General features: G+C 36.8%; 1 protein-coding gene across 3 annotated transcripts in view; it reads left to right on the top strand.

Annotated features, from left to right (window-relative positions):
- Positions 1 to 26,015, top strand: part of HERC4 (HECT and RLD domain containing E3 ubiquitin protein ligase 4) — a 140,253-nt gene that overhangs the window by 61,756 nt on the left and 52,482 nt on the right. For all 3 annotated transcript variants that reach the window (XM_024132087.2, XM_028480865.2, XM_024132088.3), the window contains exons 9-14: positions 13,469 to 13,545; positions 14,438 to 14,562; positions 16,046 to 16,105; positions 16,266 to 16,377; positions 16,922 to 17,111; positions 18,464 to 18,636. In XM_024132087.2, coding sequence (XP_023987855.2) covers positions 13,469 to 13,545; positions 14,438 to 14,562; positions 16,046 to 16,105; positions 16,266 to 16,377; positions 16,922 to 17,111; positions 18,464 to 18,636 — 737 coding nt within the window. The remainder of the gene's footprint in view (positions 1 to 13,468; positions 13,546 to 14,437; positions 14,563 to 16,045; positions 16,106 to 16,265; positions 16,378 to 16,921; positions 17,112 to 18,463; positions 18,637 to 26,015) is intronic.

The following is a 26,015-nucleotide window of genomic DNA, read 5'->3' as shown; positions in this document are numbered from 1 at the left end:
GTTCCCTTTTCTCCACACCCTCTCCAGCATTTATTGTTTCTAGAGTTTTTGATGATGGCCAATCTGACCGGTGTGAGATGATATCTCATTGTCGTTTTGATTTGCATTTCTCTAATGATTAATGATGTTGAGCATTCTTTCATGTGTTTGTTGGCGATCTGTATATCTTCTTTGGAGAAATGTCTATTTAGTTCTTCTGCCCATTTTTGGATTGGGTTGTTTGTTTTTTTGTTATTGAGCTGCATGAGTTGCTTATAAATTTTGGATATTAATCCTTTGTCAGTTGCTTCATTTGCAAATATTACTCCCTTTCTGAGGGTTGTCTTTTTGTCTTGTTTATGGTTTCCTTTGCTGTGCAAAAGCTTTTAAGTTTCATTAGGTCCCATTTGTTTATTTTTGTTTTTATTTCCATTTCTCTAGGAGATGGGTCAAAAAGGATCTTGCTGTGATTTATGTCATAGAGTGTTCTGCCTATGTTTTCCTCTAAGAGTTTGATAGTGTGTGGCCTTACATTTAGGTCTTTAATCCATTTTGAGTTTATTTTTGTGTATGGTGTTAGGGAGTGTTCTAATTTCATTCTTTTACATGTAGCTGTCCAGTTTTCCCAGCACCACTTATTGAAGAGACTGTCTTTTCTCCATTGTATATCCTTGCCTCCTTTGTCATAGATTAGTTGACCATAGGTGCGTGGATTTATCTCTGGGCTTTCTATCTTGTTCCATTGATCTATGTTTCTGTTTTTGTGCCACTACCATATTGTCTTGATTACTGTAGCTTTGTAGTATAGTCTGAAGTCAGGGAGTCTTATTCCTCCAGCTCCGTTTTTTTCACTCAAGACTGCTTTGGCTATTCGGGGTCTATAAAAAGACACTCTTAACAGGATATTTCCAAGACTTTGAGACTCTCTTCTTGGAACTAGGCAAAAGGCAAACCTTTCTTTAGAAAGTGTATAGTATTAGTGTATAGGACAACTGTATTAGTTTGCTAGGGCTGCTATAATAAAATATCACAAACTCAGTTGCTTGAACAATGCAAATTTATTGACTCAGTTGTGAAGGCTAGAAGTCCAAAATCAAGGTGTTGGCAGTGTTGCTTCCTTCTGAGGGCTGTAAGAGAGAATCTGTTCCATGTGTCTCTCCTAGCTTTTGGTGGTTTGCTGGCAATCTTTGGTATTCCTTGGCTAGTAGATCTCTGCCTTCATCCTCCCATGGCATTCTCTCTATGTGCCTATCTGTGTCCAAATTTTGCCCTTTTATAAGGACACCAGTCATTTTGTATTAGTGGTCCACCCTACTCAAATATGACTTCAACTTATGTAATTACATCTGCAGTGACCCTATTTCTGAAGAAGGTCACTTTCTGAGGGTACTAGGGATTAGGACTTCAACATATGAATTTTGGGGGAGCACAATTCATCACGTGACAACGTCCCAGACCTGACAAATTTTAATCTTCTACTGTGCCGGAGACATCATAAGCATTGGCTCCATAAGTACAACCAACTTTATTCTTTAAGATGACTTGTCATATCTGATTCAATAGCCATCGTTCTTAATATGACATTTCAGGTAATTTCTTGGTTACATAATTGATTTGCTCAATCAGTTATGAAAGAAGTACAAACTAGTGAGAAGGGGAACATATTTTTACTGAACCCATGCAGATAGCAACATTACTATTAAAAGAACAGAAACCTATTAAGTTTGAATTCTCATTGAATTCTGGGGATCAGCAAGAATCAGATAAAATGTTTTTAATTGACATAACATTATATTTGTTTCATGTATATAGCATAACAATTTGATATTTGTATATATTGCAAATGATCACCACAATAAGTCTAGTTAACATCTGTCACCATCATTAAAAATTTGTTTTCTTATTATGAAACTAAGATTTATTCTAAGCAACTTTCTAATTTGCAGTACAGTATTATTAACGGTAGTCACCATACTGTACATTTCAGTCCCATGATTTAGTTATTTTATAACTGAAGTTTGTGCCTTTTGACCCCCTTCATCCATTTTGCCTGGCCCCCATCCCCAGCCACCTCTGGCAACCACTAATCTGTTCTCCGTATCTATGAGCTTGGTTTCAGTTTGTTGTTGTTGTTTGTTTTTTAGATTCCACATGTAAGTGAGATCACACAGTATTTGTCTTTCTCTTTCTGACTTATTTCACTTAGCATAATGCCCTCTAGGAATCATGTGTGTTGTCACAAATGGCAAGATTTTCTTCTTTTTTATGGCTAAATAATATTCCATTGTATGTATATTTGTATGTATGTGTGTATATACATGTGTGTATGTATACACTTACACACACACACACACACACACACACACACACCCATGTTTTCTTTATCCATTCATCCATCAGTGGAAACTTAGGTTGCTTCCATACCTTGGCTGTTGTAAATAATGCTAAAATGAACATGGTGGTGTATACATCTTTTCAAATTAGTGTTTTTGTTTTACCCAGAAGTGGAATTGCTGGATCATATGGTAGTTCTGTTTCTAATTTTTTGAAGTACTCCCATACTGTTTCCATAGTGGCTGCACCAATTTATATTCCCACTAACAGTGCACGAGGGTTCTCTTTTCTCCACATCTTCACCAACACTTGTTATTTCTTGTCTTTTTGATATAGCCAGTCTAACAACTGTGAGTTGATATCTCATTGTGATTTGCATTTCCCTGATGATTAATGATGTTGAGCATCTTTTCATGTGCCTGTAGGCCATCTGTGTATGTCTTCTTTGGAAAAATGTCTATTCAGCTCTTCTGCCTATTCTTTTAAACCAGGCTGTTTGTTTTTTGATGTTGAGTTATATGAGCTGTTTATATATTTTGGATATTAACACCTTATTGGTCATATCATTTGCAGATATTTTCTGCCAATCAGTAGGTTGTCTTTTTGTTTTGTCAGTGATTTCCTTTGCTGTGCAAAAGCTTTTAAGTCTATTTAGGTCCCATTTGTTTATTTTTGCCTTTGTTTCCTTTGCCTTAGGAGACAGATCCAAAAAACTATTGCTACGATTTATGTCAAAGAGTGATCTGCCTGTTTTCTTCTAGGAGTTTTAATGGTTTTTGGTCTTACATTTTGGTCTTTAATCCATGTTGATGGTTTCCTTTGTTGTGCAGAAGCTTTTTAGTGTGATGTAGTCCTACTTGTTTATTTTTGCTTTTGATACTTTAACTTTTGGTGCTAAATCCAAAAAATCATCCTCAAGACTGATGTCAGGGAGCTTACTGCCCATGTTTTCTTCTAGGAGTTTTATGATTTAGGTCATATATTCAAGTCTTTAGTCCATTTTGAGTTAGTTTTTTTAAATATAAATTTATTTATTATTATTTATTTATCATTTTTGGCTGTGTCAGGTCTTCGTTGCTGCGTGCAGGCTTTCTCTAGTTGCGGCAAGCGGGGCTACTCTTCATTGTGGTTCGCGGGCTTCAGATTGCAGTGGCTTCTCTTGTTGCGGAGCATGGGCTCTAGGTGCGCAGGCTTCAGTAGTTGTGGCTTGTGGGCTCTAGAGTGCAGGCTCAGTAGTTGTGGCACACGGGCTTAGTTGATCCGCGGCATGTGGGATCTTCCTGGACCAGGGCTTGAACCCGTGTCCTGCACTGGCAGGTGGATTCTTAACCACTGTACTACCAGGGAAGCCCTTGAGTTAGTTTTTGTGTATGGTGTAAGATAGTGGTCCAGTTTCATTCTTTTGCATGTGGCTGTCCAATTTTCCCAGCACTATTCATTGAAAAGACTGTCCTTTTCCCACTGTGTATTTTTAGCTCCTTTGTCTTAAATAAATTGATCATATATGCATTGGTTTATTTCTGGGCTGTCTATTCTGTTCCATTGATCTATGTCTGTTTTTAATGCTGCTACCATACTGTTTTGATTACTGTAGTGTTGTAATATAGTTCAACCCTGCCCTCACTCTTGGTTGTCTCTCAAATCTTTGTTAATGTCCAGACAGTCTATATTATTTTTAGTGGCTCTCAGTTAGTTGAGAATGTGCCAAGACCTGTCAGTATCCCAAAGGGGAGAATTTCAGCAATACCTAGATTCAGGCTGATTGATGCCAGACCCTCAGGCAGTGGCTTTTAAGTATGCAAATGTATATCGTCCTGTGGGACTGCAAGGGTAAGTCACACTGCTGCCAGAACTAGGCAACCTAGAGGTGTCCCTGGGTGTCAGCTGTGAAAATCAGGGCACCAGCTAAGGGTACAAGCTCCTTTCCAAGAGATATTGGCAAGTTAAAGCAAGGTAGAGGGAGAGGGCAAAGATGGCATCCACCAGCTTTTGTCCCCAAAGATCACCTCAGTAGGTTGCTAGAGGTGTAGAAACCTTAGGCCAAAGCTCCAGGACAAGCAGATAGGCCTTTTTCACCGAAAACTGGGGTATGTTTCTGTTTGTTCTTTGTGCTGGGCACTGGGGGTGGTAGCCAACCAAAAACTGTCTCTCCAGTTGTTACAGTCCCATGGGATCCAGGATACAAGCCCAGCTGTCCACCAGAACCAGGCAATCAAGGGGCATCAGTTAGGTGGCAACCACAAAAATGGGGACACCAGATGGGAATACGAGCTCCCCTATGGAAGAAACGGTTGTTCTGGAGTGCAGCAGAGGGATGGTGCAAAGATAGGGCCCTCCTTCTGAGATCTCTGAGAGGATTACAACAGGCCCTTTGATGTGGGTTTAATTAGAAGCCTGCCTCTTAGGCCAAAGCTGTATTAGATAAACTAATAATCCTCTTCTACAGAAAGATTGGGCACCTCAGTCTGTTGCCTCTTGCTGTGCCCTGGGGTGGTAGTCAGTTAAGAACTCTTTGTCCATTGGTTTTAGTCCTGTGGGACCCTTGAGCATAATCCCCCGCTGGCCCTCAGAGTCAGGTGATCTAGAGGTGTGCCCTGAATGGCAGCTGCAAAAATCAGGGCCTCAGAAGAGGATATAAGCTCCTTTCCAGGAGATACTGGCAAGCTGAAGGGAGAAGAGAAATGTTTTTTTAACATTTCATTTCAGCGTACCAAAGCAGAGTTTACAAAATTGATGTAAATTAGATTACTTTAGAAGAAGGAGAAATGACTCCCTATAAGGGAGATCCAGAAAACAGAAAATTAAAGCAAAGTTAAACATTATGGATGATCTTGGATTGTCAGTTTCATAAAGCTGCTTATCAGCTTAAAAAAATATATGAGAAATCCTAATGTAGTCCACTGGTGTCTTTTGAAAGTTCTCTAAGCCACGTCTCCTCAGAAGCCAGTACCCAAGTGTCTATTCTTTGATGTATAAGTGGTTTCAAATACTGGGTACAGTCCTTTTCACAGGGCTCTGAGACTATCCTTCTTCATTGAAAGTACAAACTCTGGCCTGTAGCTTATAGGAAGGCCTTCAAACAAGCATCAGAATAAAACAAAAACTAGTCAATAGATGACAGAGGCTTAAAATGACTATGGCTTATTTATTATTGATAATTGTCAAGTGGAAAGATATGACGAGGGTTCATAATAAGAATAAATACAGTTGACAAGGAAATTTGGTTGTTTCTGTGACATGGAGAACACATTAGAGGCATGTTTTGGAGATACTGTGGTTTGGTTCCAGAATACCACAATAAAGTGAGTCAGATAAAATTTTTGGTTTCTTGTTGCATGTAAAAGTTATGTTTACACTATTCTGTAGTCTATTAAGTGTGCAGTAGCATTATTTCTTTTAAAAGTGTACATATTATATCTTAATTAAAAATACTTTATTACTAAAAAATGCTAACAATCATCTGACAACACAAATCAATTGCCACAAATCAGCAGTTTGTAAAAACCACGATATCTGTGAAGCACAATAAAGCGAGTTATGCCTGTATTCCAAAAAGGTTTTTAAACAAGAATGTTTCTAAAGATGATGATTAAGCCTATTCTCACAGAAGTCAGTGATTCCTTACATATGATTTATGAATATGAATGAGTATAACTTTTTACAGTTGAAAAAAATCTTGAGATATAATATGATAATCCTGAGACCTAATGTACCAGGAATAACACCAAGAATATCAAGTAAAGAGATTCAGTAAGTCAGGGATCAAGTTTAGACATCTATATTTTTATAAAACACCATTTGAAAATCACTGGCCTAGAAGATGATAGATGAGAATAAAATAAAGGTTCAATAATAACTGAAATTGGGGGAAAAAAAACTAAGAAAACTGAAATTAGGACAGATAGCACTTTACTGCCAGAACTCTTATAAATACAGGAAAACTTGACAGAACTATTTCATAAGAGTTTTGAATAATGTTTCCCTTCATATTTAAATATATGGAAAGCAAGGACATTGAGGAATCTCCATGGACTTCTCATAAAACACTTTTTGAAATATATTAATTTTTGAAATTTTTATATTAATTATATTTACCATATAAATTAGAAATTGTTATAGTAATTACATTTTTAAAATATCTTTATTAATTTAGAGAGGTGAAATATTTATATTAATTACTTTTACCATATAAGATTAACCTAGGGAAGGTTAAGTGTCTTCTGATTTGACAACTCTTCCCATGCAACTCTTATAATAGTAACACATCAAATAAACTTAATTATTTCTAGCATCTCTACTTATATGTTGAAAGGACAAATCATTGTGATTCTCTATAGCCTCTCTGGGAAATCTCAAAGATATTTTCACTAACACATAGAAGGTATCTTGGAAGTTTTATTTTCCTAAGTTTAGGATCTGATTTGGCAAAGTGTGTTAGTTTGCTAGGGCTGCCATAACAAAATACCACAGACTGGGTGGCTGAAACAGCAGAAATTTATTTTCTCACAGTTCCGGAAGCTAGAAGTCTAAGATCACTCTGTCAGCAGGTTTGGTTTCTTCTGAAGCCTTGGCTTGCAAATGGCTACCTTCTTGCTGTGTCCTCATGTGACCTTTTCTGTGTGTGTGTGTGTGTGTGTGTGTGTGTGTGTGTGTGTGTGTGTGTGTGTGTGTGTTGCTGGTGTCTCTTCCTGTTCTTGTAAGGACAGCAGGCATATTGGATTAGGGCCGCACCCTAACAGCCTCATTTTAACTTAATCACCTCTCTAAAGGTCCTATCTCCAAATAGTCATGTTCCGAGGTACTGAGGCTTACAGCTTCAACATATGAATTTGGGGGCAGGGATGGACACAATTCAGCCCATAACCGGAAGACAAAAATCAAAAAAGTTGTGAGAGGAGATTGGAACACTTTATTAAAAGATGTAACCTTTGATGCTTGAGAAATAATACTTGGTTACCTATTTTACTGAAGTGACAAAACATTTCAAAGTAAATGTAAATGGTAATGTGATTGAAAAGAACTTTAGCTTATTCATAAGTGAGGAGTCTTTGTTCTTTTTTTTCTACTTAAATAATGAAAAACAAATAAAATCAACATCAAGTATAGAAAATTATTCTAGTAAGACATAGAATTTTTGCTCTTTGGCCGATTACACAAAAGTTAAAAAATAACATAGGTGAAGGCATGGGAGCACACCCTTCAAAATTGAGTGAACTTTGCTAAGATTTTAACATACTGTATAGCTTCTTTCAGAATCAAGTATAAACCAAGGAAAATAAAGTTCACTTACCATGTTGTGTCTTCAGTTATGTTCTTCCGTATTGTGGAACAAGCTGATAGTTGCTCAAGGACAGTGGTATTGTCTCAGAGGGTTCATGAGGTCAAAATGACTTTCATGTTAGTACTGTTATCTGTGTTAACATGCAGTGCCTTTGTTCTTGTTCATTTTCAGATAAGTCTATGAGTATTTTTAAAATTTCTTAATTTTCAATTTTGATGTGGTATGTATTAGTGCTTTTAAGCCCTTTGGGGTCCTGAATAAGTTCTAAGAGTGTAAAGGGATTCAGAGAGCATCAAAAAACTACTTCTTTTCCTTGTAAGTCAAAGGCACATCATAGTTGTATCTCTGTCAGTATTGCTCCTAAATAGAAGTACACTTTACAGAATTGTAAATAGCTCAAACACATCATTTAGGTAGATAAGTTTCTGAAGAGTGCCCTAATCAAGACTCAGTAAATGGCGGGGGGGTTGGCGGGGGAGGGTGCATGGGCAGGGGAGCCTATTTCAAAATTTTCTGTTTTTCCTGACAGTGTATTTTGTAGAGAATAAGGAGGTGAACTAGCCCTCCTAGATATGACAACATGTACTATAAAACTGTAACAGTTAAATCAGATTATTGGTATACATATAGACTTTTTTGTTTGTTTTTTAATTTATTATTTGGCTGCGCTGGGTCTTCATTACTGCCCGCGGGCTTTCTCTAGTTGCGGTGAGTGGGGGCTACTCTTTGTTGCAGTGCACGGGCTTCTCGTTGCGGTGGCTTCCCTTGTTGCAGAGCACGGACTCTAGGTGCGCAGGCTTCAGTAGTTGTGGCATGTGGGCTCAGTAGTTGTGGCTCACGGACTGTAGAGCGCAGGGTCAGTAGTTGTGGCGCACGGGCTTAGTTGCTCTGTGGCATGTGGGATCTTCCCGGACCAGGAACCCGTGTCCCCTGCATTGGCAGGAGGATTCTTGACCACTGCACTACCAGGGAAGTCCCTAGAGATTCAGATTATTATAGCTTAGTGGAAATCTGAGGGTGGGAGGGGAATCTGTGTATTGCCATTATTGTTGGATTGGCCAAAAAGTTCGTTTGGTTTCCCGTAAGCTGGCGCTAGTAGCACTTAGTTGTCTTTTACTTCATTTGAAATAATTTTGTTAGATTGTATTATGACAGCTGTCATATCAGTGTGCATTAAAAAAAGACTTATCAAAATTGGTGAATTTTTGTGTAGCCATTTTAATATTGAAGATGGAAGAAAAAAAGTAACTTTTTTGGCATATTATGCTTTTTTATTTCAAGAAGGGTAAAAATGCAACTGAAATGCAAAGAAAAGATTTGTGCAGTATATGGAGAAGGTGCTGGGACTGATCGAACGTGTCAAAAGTGGTTTGTGAAGTTTTGTGCTGGAGATTGCTTGCTGGACGATGCTCCACGGTCCGGTAGACCAGTTGAAGTTGATAGCAGTAAAATTGAGACATTAATTGAGAACAATCAATGTTATACCATGCAGGAGATAGCCAACATACTCAAAATATCCAAATCAAGCATCAAAAATCATTTGCACCAGCTTGGTTATGTTAATCGCTTTGGTGTTTGGGTTCCACATAAGTTAAGTGAAGAAAAACCTTCTTTACCGTATTTCTGCATGCAATTCTCTCCTTAAGCATGATGAAAACATTCCATTTTTAAAACAAATTGTGATGGGTGATGAAAAATGGACACTGTACAATAATGTGGAACAGAAGAGATCGTGGGGCAAGCGAAATGAACCACCACCAACCACACCAAAGGCCGGTCTTCAAAGAAGGGATGTTGTGTATATGGTGGGATTGGAAGGGAGTCCTCTATTATGAGCTCCTTCTGGAAAACCAAACAATTAATTCCAACAAGTACTGCTCCCAATTAGACCAACTGAAAGCAGCACTTGACGAAAAGTGTCTGGAATTAGTCAACAGAAAACGCATAATCTTCCTTCAGGATAATGCACATGTTTCTTTGGTGACCAGGCAAAAACTGGTACAGCTTGGCTGGGAAGTTCTGATTCATCCGCCATATTCACCAGACATTGCACCTTTGGATTTCCATTTATTTCGGTCTTTACAAAATTCTTTTAATGGAAAATATTTCAGTTCCCTGGAAGACTGTAAATGGCACCTGGAACAGTTCTTTGATCAAAAAGATAAAAGGTTTTGGGAAGATGGAATTATGAAGTTGCCTGAAAAATGACAGAAGGTAGTGGAGCAAAATGGTGAATATGTTGTTAAATAAAGTTCTTGGTGAAAATGAAAAATGTGTCTTTTATTTTTACTTAGACACCGAAGGAACTTTTTGGCCAACCCAATATATAAGTTTTGTTCAAACTCCAGTTGATTGGCAGTGGCTTTTGGAGTTATAGGAAGGACTATACGAAGTGGAAGTTATGAGAAGGACTTTGAGAACACTTTCAGGATGGAGGAGAGCGCCAAAGTTGTTTAGTATTGTGTGTTATAGGTAGAAGAGGTGTAGTGTCTCTTCATAACCTTAAAACAGGGCATCACTGATATGTGGAGAAGGGGAAAGAATTACTCAACACATGAAAATTGGGAGAAAAATGTCAGTTTAGATCCTAACCTAACAGTATACACTAAAATAAATTATAGATGGATTAAAGTTAAATGTAAAAGAGTTCTTAAGACAAGAAAATAATTCTATAATTTGAGGATGGGAAAAACCTTTCTTACCATTATGGCAGTGAAAGTCACCATTAAGAAAGAGAGCAGGGCTTCCCTGGTGGCGCAGTGGTTGAGAGTCCGCCTGCCGATGCAGGGGACACGGGTTTGTGCCCCGGTCCGGGAAGATCCCACATGCCGCGGAGCCTGTGCTCCGCAACGGGAGAGGCCACAACAGTGAGAGGCCCGCGTACCGCAAAAAAAAAGAAAGGAAAAAAAAAAAAGAAAGAGAGCAACTTCCCTGGTGGTCCAGTGGCTAAGACTCCACCCTCCCAACGTAGGGGGCCCGGGTTCAATCCCTTGTCAGAGAACTAGATCCCACTTGCTGCAGCGAAGATCCCGTGTGCCTCAACTAAGACCCAATGCAGCCAAATAAATAAATATTTTTTAAAAAGAGACCCACTTCCTCTTTAAAAAAAAAAAATGAGATAAATACATTTGATTTAATGGAAAAAGAAACTTGTTGAGTCAAAATTAAATAATTATTTAGAAAAAATGTTTGTAACGAATATAACCTGAGATTAGTAGCCTGAATATCCAGAGTGCTCACTCATATTGGTGTGAAAAACAGTAAGACACCTAATAAATGAATAAGACAAACATTTAGACATGTAATAGATAAAGGAAGTTAACGGAAATTCCCATTGAGGAAATCCATGGTACTAAGAAACATGTAAAAATTATAATCAAATGAATGCAAATTCAAAAAGCCAGACGATAGTAAATAAATGGAAAAAACAGCATTAGTCTTTCCTATTACAGGTTAATGAACTATGTGGTAGATAGGGGGAAGCTAGTGGTCCAACCACAAGATGAGGAAGTAATATTAGTGTATCATTTTTCAACCCACAATGAATTAATGGTCTAAGCATTGGGCATCAGTGGTTACTAACATCACAAAAAGGAACCCAACTACACATTATGTGCTTACTGATGGAAGAACAGCCCCTTCCACCACCATGTAATAGTTTTGTCAAAATAATTGACTAATTAATCTAATTAAATCCTCTCTAGATCCAACTACCAATTTACAGGAAATACAGAAGACTGAGAGAAATGTTAGGAGAATCCTTGAGGATATAATCAGCAAAATCCAATCTGCAGGAAGCTGTGTAGGACAAATGACTGGGTTTCACAGACTTTTTTACAGTAGTAATTAAAAGGAAATTAAGGAAAATAATTTTTGGTGCCCTACTCACAGCCCCCAGAAACCCATTCATGTACTATAGATTAGTCATCCGTTTACTTGATGATTATTTAAAGAAGGCAGAATCACCTTTTAGGAACAAACGAATAACATCCTGCTAAATCTTTTGAGGAAGTGCATGACTTCATGTAGACTTGTGAGGATGATGTAGAGAAAAGATTTTAAATTGAATGATTGGTTTATTTAATATTTTAGATTTACCCTTTTAATCTGTTCTTAAAAAGTTTTGGCCTTAGAGCAGTGTTGTTGTGGAAAATTTGGTCATATTAATGTTCTGATCTCTGAAGCTCTTATTATTAGTATTTTCTAAGCTAGATAATTTTTTATATTATATATTCATATTAAATATTTACTGAGTTCTTTTACAAATAAAACATTGTGCGTGGTAGTAGGGAATGATCAAGAAAATTAAGATGTGGTCCCTTCCTTAAGAATTTATAATTCTGTAACAGTGGTGGTCACAAATAATACAAGGTGAAGAATTAGTCAACTAAAGAGTGGGGGATCAGCAGTAGGAACACAGAAATGGATTATATTTGGAAATAACTAGCCTTAAGTTACATTGTGGAGCTATGGTGTTTTGGTATGTGATACTTCTAAATACTAGGCCAGCGGTATTTTTGATAATAGATACTCTTTCCATTTTGAGGTACAGGAGAGGAGAAAAAGGAAGAGTCTAAAGTCTTTTTAAAAAGGCACTTTATTGAAACAAAATTGAGTTATTTGTAGTGAGGTGGATGGACCTAGAGTTTGTCATACAGAGTGAAGTAAGTCAGAAAAACAAATACCGTATGCTAACACATATATATGGAATCTAAGAAAAAAAAATGGTTCTGATGAACCTAGGGGCAGGATAGGAATAAAGTCGCAGACGTAGAGAATGGACTTGAGGACACAGGGTGGGGGAAGGGTAAGCTGGGACGAAGTGAGAGAGTAGCATTGACATATATACACTACCAAATGTAAAATAGATAGCTAGTGGGAAGCAGCTGCACCTCATGGGGAGATCAGCTCGGTGCTTTGTGACCACCTAGAGGTGTGGGATAGGGAACAGTGGGAGGGAGACGCAAGAGGGAGAGGATATGGCGATATATGTATACATATAGCTGATTCACTTTGTTATACAGCAGAAACTAACACAACATTGTAAAGCAATTATACTGCAATAAAGATGTTAAAAAAAAGAAACAAACTTTTAAAGAAAAATAAACACCACAATAAAACACAAAACTTGAAAAAAAAGGCACTTTATTGTTCCTTCTTCTACTAAATTTGCGTATTAACTTTTATGTTTTTGGACCTGATTTGGGTGTTATTGACAAATAGTTGTTAACAAAGAGCTATGTGTGTCATCTTACTTTTGTACAGCTATATTGAAAGAGAAAATAATTTTACATTATGAATTTTGCATTACTCAGGAAGATTTAACATAGTCTTGTTTGTTGTCATTCTTTTTAAAAGTAAATATTCCTTTTTTTTTTTTTGGCTGTACCCTGCGAGGCTTTTATGGGATCTTAGTTGCCCGACCAGGGATTGAACCCAGGCCACAAGCAGTGAAAACGCCAAGTCCTAACCACTGGACCACCAGGATATCCCCCAAAATGAATATTCTTATTTTTTATTTTCTTCTGAGCTATCTTCTGTACCTTTCATTCAATATTTTCACCATCTTCAGTTTAAAATATATTGAGATAATAAAGATCTAGACTAGGAAATGCCATTTTTTGGTGAGTAGGTCAAAAGAAAGACTTGTAAAACTTATCAAATGCTTGTTGTGCTTGTGGGATCATTAACATTTGTCACTTGGTCAGTCTCATCTCCATAGTAGTCAGAACATTCTCAGTCATTTTGTATCATTGAGCCCATGATTGGGAGGTCTCATTAAGTTAGATGATTAAGAGAAAATCCAGTAGCATATTTGATGCTCTGAAAAATGCATATAAATCTTGAATGTTTTATATTTTATTTTTATTACAGATTCTGAAGAATATTTCTGTGTAAAAAGAATTTTCTCAGGTGGAGATCAAAGCTTTTCACATTACTCTAATCCCCAGGTAATAGTAATCATATAAATAATTACTAAGCTCAGATAATTTAGAAGTTGTTTTTAAACCCATACTAATGTTCTTTATATGTTACAAAATAATTGCCTTAATTTTTTTTTTCCCTCAAGTCTACAAAATTTTTCAGATCCATTTGATAAGTTTTTTTTTTTTTCTTTATTTTTGGCTGCTTTGGGTCTTTGTTGCTGCATGTGGGCTTTCTCTAGTTGCGGCGAGTGGGGCTACTCTTTATTGTGGTGCACAGGCTTCTCATTGTGGTAGCTTCTCTTTGTTGCAGAGCATGGGCTCTAGGTGCGCGGGCTTCAATAGTTGTGGCTCGCGGGCTCTAGAGCACAGTCTCAGTAGTTGTGGCACATGGGCTTAATTGCTCCGCGGCATGTGGGATCTTCCCGGACCAAGGCTCAAGCCTGTGTCCCCTGCATTGGCAGGCGGATTCCTAACCACTGCGCCACCAGGGAAGTCCCCATTTGATAAGTTTTTGTTCCAGGTGTTTAGTAGAGATTAACTTCCAAATACATACTCTTTATTGTGGTGCACAGGCTTCTCATTGTGGTAGCTTCTCTTTGTTGCAGAGCATGGGCTCTAGGTGCGCGGGCTTCAATAGTTGTGGCTCGCGGGCTCTAGAGCACAGTCTCAGTAGTTGTGGCACATGGGCTTAATTGCTCCGCGGCATGTGGGATCTTCCCGGACCAAGGCTCAAGCCTGTGTCCCCTGCATTGGCAGGCGGATTCCTAACCACTGCGCCACCAGGGAAGTCCCCATTTGATAAGTTTTTGTTCCAGGTGTTTAGTAGAGATTAACTTCCAAATACATAGTGGAGGCGTGTCTTGGTTTATATATAATATCTCTTCCCTCTGACTCATCTGCTTATTTTAAAATTTAGAACTGTAGGCCACCAGATGACTTTAGATATCCTGATCCTTCGAAGCAGATCTGGACTGTGAATGAAGCTCTAATTCAAAAATGGCTGAGCTACCCCTCTGGAAGATTTCCTGTAGAGATAGCCAAGTAAGAAAAATATTTTATCTACACAAAGTCTCTTAACTCCATGGTAGAGGAAGCTATACTTAGGAGTATTTATTTAAATAAATATTTCATTAAATATCATTTACAGAATGGTTTATATACAAAAGTTTAATTGTCTAGAATTTCTGTAATAGTGGATATTTTAGGAGATTTCGTGTAGATGTTTATAAGTTACAGTTCTTTCATATACATAATGATATATTAAATGATAACTTAAAATATTAAATATAGCCACTTTAGGATTGGGTTTGCAAAAATGTTCCTTCTAGCTTCATAGTGGTCACTGTCTTTTAACTTCTATATTCCATGGAAGAGTTGAGTATTCTTTCTTGAATATTTTTCTTGAAGATGGACTTGTTCAGTACTTAAAGTTTTTGTTGTTGTTGTTGAAGGTGGTGTAGGTATTTGGGATGAGGGGCTATAGCTGATCAGCTGTTTTTTAATTCTAAATTATTTTCCCAAACTAAAATTTTTGTTAAAAGCCTGAAGTGTAGTCTTCAGAAAAATAACATTCCAGATTAGATGTACCACCATGTGGAATTAAGAAAGTTAAATGTGCATGTTTATGTAAAAAATATTTTTAGGAACATCAGATTTATTTGATGAATCAGAGGATGGTAGTAATGTTTGAGAGAGTAATAAAGAGATAAACAGTAATACCTTTATCAAGATTTACTTAATCTTTAGTAATATATGGAATTCTGATTTATTTTGAATGTTGGTTGGAGGAATGCTCTGTAGCATTAAATACTACATTTTATGTTTTATTAAATAATAAAGGTGATGTGGATTTTATCCACATAAATAATAAATAAATAAAAGGTGATTTTATTTTTTATTAAAAAATATAGGTGATGAATGGATAAAGAAGATGTGGCACATATATGCAATAGAATATTACTCAGCCATAAAAAGGAACAAAATTGAGTTATTTGTAGTGAGGTGGATGGACCTAGAGTCTGTCATACAGAGTGAAGTAAGTCAGAAAGAGAAAAACAAATACTGTATGCTAATGTATATATATGGAATCTTAAAAAAAAAAAAAGGGTACAGATGAACCTAGTTGCAGGGCAGGAATAAAGAGGTAGACATACAGAATGGACTTGAGGACATAGGGTGGGAGGGGGAAGCTGGGGCGAAGTGAGAGTAGCATGGACATATATACACTACCAAATGTAAAATAGTTGGCTGGTGGAAAGCAGCAGCATAGCACAGGGAGATCGGCCCGGTGTTTTGCGATGACCTAGAGGGGTGGGATAGGGAAGGTGGGAGGGAGGCTTAAGAGGGAGGGGATATGGGGACATGTGTATGCATATGGCTGATTCGCTTTGTTTTGCAACAGAAACTAACACAGTATTGTGAAGCAATTATACTCTAATAAAAATCTATTTAAAAAAAAAACCACCAAAGGTGAACAATTAGATTTCTCATTTTGTGATTTTGGGATTTTTAAATTTCTTTTTAGTGAAATAGATGGAACGTTTTCTTCGTCTGGTTGTCTAAATGGAAGTTTTTTAGCTGTTAGGTGAGTGACAATTCTTTGGTATACCGAATTTTTCAAATTTATTATATTAAATAATGTCATATTAAAAAGAAGTGAAAAAATTTTAAAGTTGCATTTTATTATTTTCTCTCTCTCTCTCTCTCTCTTTCTCTCTCTCTCTCTCTCTCTCTTTTTAAAATAGCAATGATGATCACTATAGAACGGGCACCAGATTTTCAGGGGTTGATATGAATGCTGCTAGGCTTTTATTCCACAAACTTATACAACCTGATCATCCTCAGATATCTCAGCAGGTTTGTTTTTAAAGTATTTTATATTTGTATTATGTAGCCTGTTGAGTTTTTTATTCCATGTTTTTTTATATGTTTGTGGCCTAATTAACTTTACAGTTTCATACACTTTATTGAGATGTCTGTATAATTTTATTTAATATACTAATATAAGAATTAAAATAGGGTATTATTTTAAACTGTTTGTAATTTAGCTGTCAAATATCTGTAAATCTTTCCAGATGTTCAGAGCAGACTCTTAATTACTTAATATTACCATGTTGGTTAAGTCTGTATAACTATAGATGTAGAGAGTTTAAATTTGAGATATAAATAAAAATCTTGTATGCAAGATTTTTAAAATTCTCTTCGCACTGCTTAGGCATTAATTTTCATTGTGCTCCAAAGTACATTCATTGATTCATTGTAAGATGGTTTCTTTTTCTTTTTTTGTTTTTTTCCTTCACCGTTTCAGGTTTGCTGTAGTATAAGGTTTTCTTTTTCTTTCTTTTTTTGGAATATGCCTTCATTTTAAATGAAGTAGGTTTTACTTTTTGTCAAAATATAGGTGGCAGCTAGCTTGGAAAAGAATCTTATTCCTAAACTGACTAGCTCCTTACCTGATGTTGAAGCATTGAGATTTTATCTTACTCTACCAGAATGTCCCCTGATGAGTGATTCCAACAATTTCACCACAATAGCAATTCCCTTTGGTACAGCTCTTGTGAACCTAGAAAAGGCACCACTGAAAGTACTTGGTAAGAATTTTAATACTTTTTTTTTTTTACAACCTTTTCTCTTTAAATGAAAATGCTCATAACTTCTTTGCTGTTTGAAATTTTGCTACCCTGCTTATTTTGACATTGTCTTAAGGTGAGATAAACCTGTTTTTCAGTTTGTTGCTTTTTGCTAGTCATCTGATGCTAGTTGTTAGAGTTGGAGGCAAAGCATGTTAAATATTAAAATTTTAATCGAGCACAACAGCAGAGACAGTATCAGGAAAGATAAAAACTGTTTTTTGTATTCGCCTTCCTCATCCCCTCTAGAGTGATCTTATTGTTAAAGACGTAAAGGAGGAGGAACAATTAAAACTGAACAAACATGGGTATTAAATACTCCTTGAACTTTATTAACCCTTTGCCTTGTATTTCCCTCACTTGCTAATTTTCTGATGTCTCTGCATGTAGGTGAGATTCCACTGTTTATTTGATCTTATTCCTCTGGGTTTTTGGCCTGAACTTTCCTCACTTTAATTTTTCTAATTGTATACATTTCATCTCTGTCTGCTGACCATTATAGTTTGCCTGCTACATTTAGTAGCAGTGCTTTCCTTCTTAATAGTATTTGTTAGGTATGTGAATCTGAGATGCATTAGAGTTATAAAATCAGTACAAGAAGTTTTAGGCTGAGGGTGAGCAGAGGAAGCAACAAGCAAGGGTAGAATCCTGGAATCAGAGGGAATTAGCCAGTGGTTAGAAGAGTGAAGCAGGGACTCGCAAGCATATTGCTTCCATGTTGTCAGTGTTTGTATTCCTTTCTGTCTGCTGCATAAGATTGTCATACTTGTAGTTAATAACTACAAGTAGTGAACGTGGGGAAGTACAGACATGGTATACTTTACATTGTTCAGTTTCTGTATTTGATTTTCAGGAGTACCTTGCATTTTTAGGATGGTGCTTCACAATATTTCAACTTTATGTTATGTAAGTTGAAAGTTAAAAGTTGGAGAGATCTTTAAATATTGGAGCAATACAGTTTTAAAAGTGTTTTGTTTAAAAATTAAAATCCTAATTTCCAAAGCACTTTTTAAGAAGTGGTTTTAATACTAGGTATTAAGTTTTTAATGTAGCTTAGGAAACCAAGAATGTAAATTCAATAGACCTTTCTAACTTTATTTTTGCTTTTGAGAGCTTTTAGAACCGTATTCTTTAACTTGAGGGTGGGGTGGTATCTATAAACCCTAGGAAATGTTATGTAAAATACCATATTATGTGTATCTTCCTGAGGTTTTCAAAGGGTTAAGAGCCACTGCTTTCGAAAAAAAGTCAGTATGATTTTGAAAATTGTGACTTTTTAAATTTTATTTTGTGTGTTCACCCTTTAATAACAGAAAACTGGTGGTCAGTACTTGAACCTCCACTATTCCTCAAGATTGTAGAACTTTTTAAGGAGGTTGTGGTACATCTTTTGAAACTCTACAAGATCGGCATTCCCCCTTCTGAAAGAAGAATTTTCAACAGTTTTCTTCATACCGCATTAAAGGTTTTAGAAATATTACATAGGGTATGTCCAATAGTCCGTTTATTTTCCTCTCTCCCCATTGCCACTAACAGACTGATGATGTTTATTTTAACATGAATATATTACAGAATTAGATTGACATAAAATATAGGAATTTGGAGAAGTTATCTAAATTTTCCTTTAAAAGAAAGAATATATCTATACTTTAGAGCTTTGGTCTTATTTGACTTTGTTAGGCGTTTATGGATAACTTGTCTGTAGTTGGGCAGAACAATAGCATACTAATGAATTAGATTCTCCTTATGTTTTTTTTGAAGAACATGATTTGTTAGTTTAAATAATAAGCTTTTTGTTATTTATTGATGGTTATAATATGAACGAGATTTCATCCTAGGTGTCATTTTGAACATTTAAACTCATGTTCCTTTTGCTGTTGGGTACTAATAGCTTCAATCAAAGTACAGCCTTTGAAACAGATGACTAACTTGAAATTGGAACCATATATAATTCATTAATTTGCCTATTGTTCTTTCCTGCCCTTCTTCCCAGTGGAAGAAATAGTCCCCTTTACACTTGTAGCAGTTCAGAGTTATATGAAGAAGTAGAGTCTCAGCTGTTTAATTAAAGATGGATTTGAGACATCCCTGACAGCTGGTAGGTATATCTCTGTTGTGCCATTTGGTATTTTTAAGATGCTATTTTGGGAGACATGACCTAAGGGAGAAGGATATGTTTCTAGCCTCTAGAATGACTGAAAAACCCATATGAACCTTTAATCTTTAGTTTCCTCCCCTTAACAGCTTCTTTAGTGTTTTCACACCCTTCTTGCCTGGTACTAAGGTAAATGATAAAGGGTAAAGGAGATAAGTCCTTCTGTTCTCTGTAAGAAAGAGCCCTTATGGACCATTAATTTTTTCCTTTTTATTCTTTTAATGAAGTTCCTGGGTACTTTCTCAACTACTTCTTGAACTTTTTTCTTTTGTATTTAGTATGTCTAAGCTCTCTAGAAAAACAAGTCATTTCTCTTATTATAACTGAAGATATGATAGCCATTTTTTTGTAGGGGGAAATAAGTCATTCTTATGTTTGCCTTTCCCAGTCCAAGGCTTTCTTGCAGCACTTTAGGGTTAACTGGATTCTGCAGTAAACTGCTATTAAGATCTTCTGTTGTCATGGAATGGGTCTCTACTTTTCTTTATGCCTTTTGTCTAGGATTCAAGAGGTCGATTAGATTCTTTCTTTCTTTCCTCTGGACTCTCTTTTCCTACTACTTCAGTGAACCATCCTTTGTCAACAGGACCCTCTTCCCAAATAATTATTCATTCCCCCCGCCCCTTTCTTATCTGCATTACCTCTTAAAAAAATTCTTTTTTCCCTTAGCTGTGTCTTTTTCCACAAATGAAAGTGAGGGAAGGAGAAGTGGAGGAGGAAATTGAACCTTTTGTCTTTCATAATCACAGACAGAACTTGAGCAAGTAATTTATGTGCCTGGCTCAGAAGCCTTAGTCTCTGTTGAGGAGAACCCTATGGGGTTCCATCTCCAGAGACCTTTTTGACAGAGCCATGCTAGAACTAGGATCCTAAATTATTGCTAGCTGAAAGGGAAAGGAAAATAATGTAACAGTGGCCAAGATTAGAAACCTCCATTTTACACTAATTTGTGTGAGCACTTTACATATATCCCTCATTTAACTTTTTAAACTCTTTACAGTTATATTTTGTCCCTTAATCTGAATATCAGAGGTCATAAACCAGTAAGTAGCGGAGTTGAAATACAAATCCAAATCGACTTCCAAAGTCCCTGCTGTTTCTAATGTACTTCTGTATCAGCAGATATAGTAATATAATATGTTTAGATGGTTCTTTGCTTTTATTTTATGCCCCTAGATCTAGAGGCTTATACTTCCAGATTACAGATAGCATTGTATTGTTAAAAAAGACCATGATTCTAACTCCATCTGTGCTGCTTCTTATCAGTGTGATTTTGAACAAGTCTTTGTCTTTATCACATATGCAAATGGAGAATCATCTATAAAATAAGGATTGAAATAATGGCCTGATGGTTTCCCAGGATTGATGTATTGTTTAGATTACATAATATTTATAATTATTATACATTCAGAGATTTTGTTATCACCACCACCATTTGGATGGGAAATTGCTACTTTTATCTTGATTCATTTGGTCATAAGGAAACTGAGTTCCTGTCTGAAGTTGTTACATACTCAAAAGCAGGATAATAATGGTATCAGTTTCATAAGCATCTCTTACTGGGAGTCCTTAGGACAATCATTTATCTTTCTTTTACCTCTTACATTGGAGAAAACTTTACTTGATCCTAATCTGTCATAGATAACTGTGGATATTCACTATCAGAGATGATTCATTTTCATCTTTAGTGGAACCTAAATTGCTAATCAGAGATTTGTGTTTTTGAAGACACCTTATGTCTGACAACTGTATATATTTCTTCTCTCTGCTCCATGGTTAAGAATTAGGAAAAGTTTCTCACACAGTTTCCTTCTTGACCTAATCCTGGAGCAGGATTAGGAACTGTAGAACTGGATTCTGTATTTCCTGATCATTTCAGGATATATGAATGACTTGTTTCTCCCTTATGACATGTCCTTTGGGAAGCTTTGAATTAGAAATTATTCACAGTGCTCCAAATGGCATCACAAGAAAGATAATTTTGGTACCTGCTGTCAGGAATGGATGTATTACCACGTAAATGAGTTTGCTGGCAAGTAATTGTGTTATTTAGTAGTTTCTGAGTTTTCACACAGTACATTATAGAGATACTAATATGACAAAAGGAAAGACTTACTTTGTCTGACTAGCCTAAGTGCTACATATCATGCTAATCTTCTAAGTTAGTGATTTTCAACCCCCCCCTTTTTTTTGCAAGGAACCCTTAAATAAACCCAAACAAATAAGACATATGTATACTTACCATATACCACCTCTGAACTCACGTTTATAAATCAGAATACTAAACTGTAATTAAAATGTGAAATGTTATGATCAAACATACATAGATTTTATTTTGACATTTTGGCAGTAACACTGATTGTATAGGTTGTTTTGAACTTCTACCATGTGATTTCTTTTTTATGCATTTTACAGATATTTACTGAGTGCCTATTATGTGCTTATCATGGTACTAAACAGTAGTGATGCAGTGACAAGGAAAAGATGTGATTTCTGCCCTTGTTAAGATTATAAATGTAGGGACTGCCCTGGTGGTCCAGTGGCTAAGACTTCACGCTCCCAGTGCAGGGGCCTGAATTCAATCCCTGGTCAGGGAACTAGATCCCACATGCTGCAACTAAAGATCCCGTGTGCCGCAGTGAAGATCCCAAGTGCCGCAACTAAGACCTGGTGCAGCCAAATAAATAAATATTTTTAAAAATGCTTTAAAAAAAAAGATTATAAATGTAGAGCAGTTGTATAATACAAGTAAGTAAGCATTTATGGTACAGCATGGTAAGTGCTAGATTAAGGAAAATGAAGGGTGCTATGAAAACACATAGGAGGGCACATAACTCGGAAGAATTAAAGAAGACTTCCTTAAAAAAATAATGTCTTGTCAGTCTTACCTACCATACAAATGTATTTTTATATATATTTTTTAAACTGTTGATTTTATATGTAAATCTGTATCCACGTCTTTTGGATCAGTCTTCTGTTCAGTGCCTAATTTCCCTATTTTTAAAGCAATATTAACTGATTTTATCTTTAGTTATTAAGTCACTGTGTCTGAATTAACTATCAACCATCATTTCTCACCAAGTCTTAAGCTTGACTGAAATTTGTTTGTTCCTGAACCAAACCTGATTTCTAAACTGTTAGTTTTTATTCTAACATAGCATTTCTTTTCAAAAACATATGTCATATCTGCAGGATGTAAAAACTGCAAACACTGGTTGCTATTGGTGAAAGAAAATTTACCTTTAAAAATAAAAAATATTCCAGATAAAGAAAAGTATATATCAGAGGTCAGTGGCACATGAATCCTTTTCAACAAGAGTCACTAAAATTTTTTTAAATAAATTTATTTATTTGTTAGTTTGTTTAATTAATTTATTTATGGCTGCATTGGGTCTTTGTTGCTGCGCACAGGCTTTCTCTAGTTGTGGCGAGTGGGGGCTACTCTTCATTGTGGTGTGTGGGCTTCTCATTGCAGTGGCTTCTCGTTGCAGAGCACGGCCTCTGGGCACATGGGCTTCAGTAGTTGTGGCACTCAGGCTCAGTAGTTGTGGCTCACGGGCGTAGTTGTGGCTCACGGGCTTAGTTGCTCCACGGCATGTGGGATCTTTCCCGACCAGGGCTTGAACCCGTGTCCCCTGCATTGGCAGGCATATTCTTAACCACTGCGCCACCAGGGAAGTCCCAAGAGTCACTAAATTTTTAAAGTGTCCAATGTAATATAAAAGTTAATGTAGGGCTTCCCTGGTGGCGCAGTGGTTGCGCGTCCGCCTGCCGATGCAGGGGAACCGGATTCGCACCCCGATCTGGGAGGATCCCACATGCCGCAGAGCGGCTGGGCCCGTGAGCCATGGCCGCTGAGCCTGCGCGTCCGGAGCCTGTGCTCTGCAACGGGTGAGGCCACAACAGAGGGAGGCCCGCATATCACAAAAAAAAAAAAAAAAAAAAAAAAAAAAAGTTAATGTATATATTTATAAACATAAATATTGGAGAGGGAAAAGCCAATGAGTTTTTGTGTGTAATTATTGGGTATGTTTTCTTTTTTGGTAGAAAGAGTTTGGCTGTAGGGCAAGGGTCTGAAGACTTTTTCTATAAAGGGCTAGATAGTAATATTTTATACTTTGTGAGCTGCGTGGTTTCTGTTACAGCTGCTCAACTCTATCTTATGTTTTTGATGCGATTGTAAATGATAATTAAAATTTTTTATTTTCTGATTGTTGCTAGTATGGAGAAATTTAGTTGAGTTTCTGTTGTTAGTGTGGCGAAATTTAGTTGAGTTTTCGCCTTGTACTCTGTGACCTTGATAAATTAATTTAATATTTCTCCTATAGATTCATTTGGATTTTTTATGTACACAGTTATGTTATTTTCTTGCCTTATTTTATTGGCTAAGACTTCCCAGTACAGTGTTGAATATAAATGGTTGCAGTGGACATTCTTGTCTAATTCTTCATCTTAGAAAGAAAGCATTTAATATTTTACCCATAAGTATGATGTTAGTTGTAGAGTTGTGTTTTTGTTTTGTTTTGTTTTAAGGTGGGCTTTTCTGTTTGAAGAAGATCCCTTCTATTCCAGGTTTGCTGAGTGTGTTTATTATGAAGGGATGTTGAATTTTGTTAGATACTTTTTTCTGCATCTATTGAGATGAACAATTATTTATTTATTTATTTTGCTTTTTTTCTGAAATTTAGTGAAATTCATTTATATTTGAATGTTAAACCAGTCTTGCATTCCTGGGATAAACTCCACTTGGACATTTTATATTATTTTATATATATTGTTGGACTTAATTTGCTCATATTTTGTTGAGGGTTTTATGTCTGTGTTCATGAGCAATGTTGATCTGGTCAGTTTTGTTTCTCATCAGCTTTTTAGTATCAGGGTTATCCCAATTCATAAAGTGAATTAAGAAATGATCTGTCTTTCTCTGTTTTCTGAGTTTGTTTAAGATTGGTATTATTGGGACTTACTTGGTGGCACAGTGGTTAAGAATCCTCCTGCCAGTGTAGGCGATACGGGTTCAAGCCCTGGTCCGGGAAGATCCCACATGCCCGCAGAGCAGCTGGGCCCGTGCACCACAACTACTGAGCCTGCGCTCTAGAGCCTGTGAGCCACAACTACTGAGCTCATGTGCCACAACTAACTGAAGCCTGTGTGCCTAGAGCCCGTGCTCTGCAGTGGGAGAAGCCACTGCAGTGAGAAGCCCGTGCACTGCAACGAAGAGTAGCCCCCACTTGCTGCAACTAGAGAAAAGCCCGTGTGCAGCAACGAAGACCCAACGCAGCCAAAAATAAATAAATAAATAAATAAATAAATAAATATATATATATATATATAAAATTTAAAACAAACAAACAAAACCACTTAGATATGTCACCTCTTGAAAAAAAAAAAAGGTTGGTATTATTTCTTCCTTAAATGTTTGATAGAATTCACCAGTGAAGCTATCTTGGCCTGGAATTTTCTTTTGGGAAATTTTAAAATTTAATATTAAATTTTAAAAATAGAGTGTAATTTATGTTTTCTGTTTCATATCTTTCCTTTCCTCTACTTGATTTGTCCTTATTTTGATCATCATTTTCCAGGTTCTTAAAGCTGAGGCTTTTTTGGGGGGGGCGGGGAGCTGTGCCATGCAGCGTGTGGGATTGAACCCCAGGCCATGGTAGTGAAAGTGCTGAGTCCTAACCACTAGACCACCAGGGAATTCCTGAGCCGAGGCTTATTAGATCATTGATTTTAGACCATTTATTCTAACATCATTTAATGCTATAAATTTCCTTCTATGCTCTGCTTTACCAGAATTCCACAGATTTTGATGTGTTGTGTTTTTATTTTCATTAAGTCATCTCTGAGTCTGGCTCTGTTGATTACTTTGTCTCTAGACTTTTTTATGTGGTCTTTATTTACTTATTTGATTTTTGATATGTCTCACAATTTTTGGTTGTCTGTAAAATAGTAGTTGCTGAAGTAATTAGATTTAAATCCTGTATGTGTATACCTCTTATGTGGTTTTTAGTGTTGGGATGTAAGCCAATCTAATCTGCAGTTGAACTGGAATTGAGTTCTTAGTTTGCTGTAGTTAACTTCATTGCATGGAGACCTCAGATTCCTCTAATATTGTCTGATGCTTAAGGTGAAGGTGAAATGTCAAAGATTTCTTCTCAGTGTTTGTTCTTCACTCTGCATGCCTGCTCCAAAGAGGGGTTTCTCTCCCCACTTTTGCCCCTCCTCAGTGGTGAGTTGGTGTTGCTTGTTACTTAGTGCTTTCAAGATTGGTAGAGGAGAAGGGACAGGAAAGGTTCTTTGTTATTGTGGTATAGTGTTGGTCTTAGGTAGATAGCTGGGTGTGTACCAGGGTCTCGGGGATGGAATTTTCTCAGAGTTTCTGCTCCCACCCCCAGCAATAGAGAGCCTCTAGCGCTACTGATACAAGATTCTGGGCTCAGGACAGTTCTTGTCCCCCTTCTTCCCAGGGATTGAGGATTTTTCCCCTCCTCCAGCAACGTGGCATAGAATTTGCTTCCCATTCCTCAGTGGCTTAAAGTTTTTGCTTTCTCTATGTGAGAGAAGGATCTGGACAGGGTGGCCGGCCTTGTTTCTTTCTCACAGAGGCAGCCAGTGCCTTGCACCACTGAGAGAGTCTCTTGATCTCCTGCCCTGTTTCCACTCATCCTCCTGGGCACCCAGTAGAGGTCTGTGGCAAGAGTCTATGA

Source organism: Physeter macrocephalus, chromosome 20, assembly GCF_002837175.3.
Source record: "Physeter macrocephalus isolate SW-GA chromosome 20, ASM283717v5, whole genome shotgun sequence".
Lineage (NCBI taxonomy): Eukaryota > Metazoa > Chordata > Mammalia > Artiodactyla > Physeteridae > Physeter > Physeter macrocephalus.
Note: the sequence above shows the minus strand (reverse complement) of the source record. Positions and strands in the feature narration are given on the sequence as shown.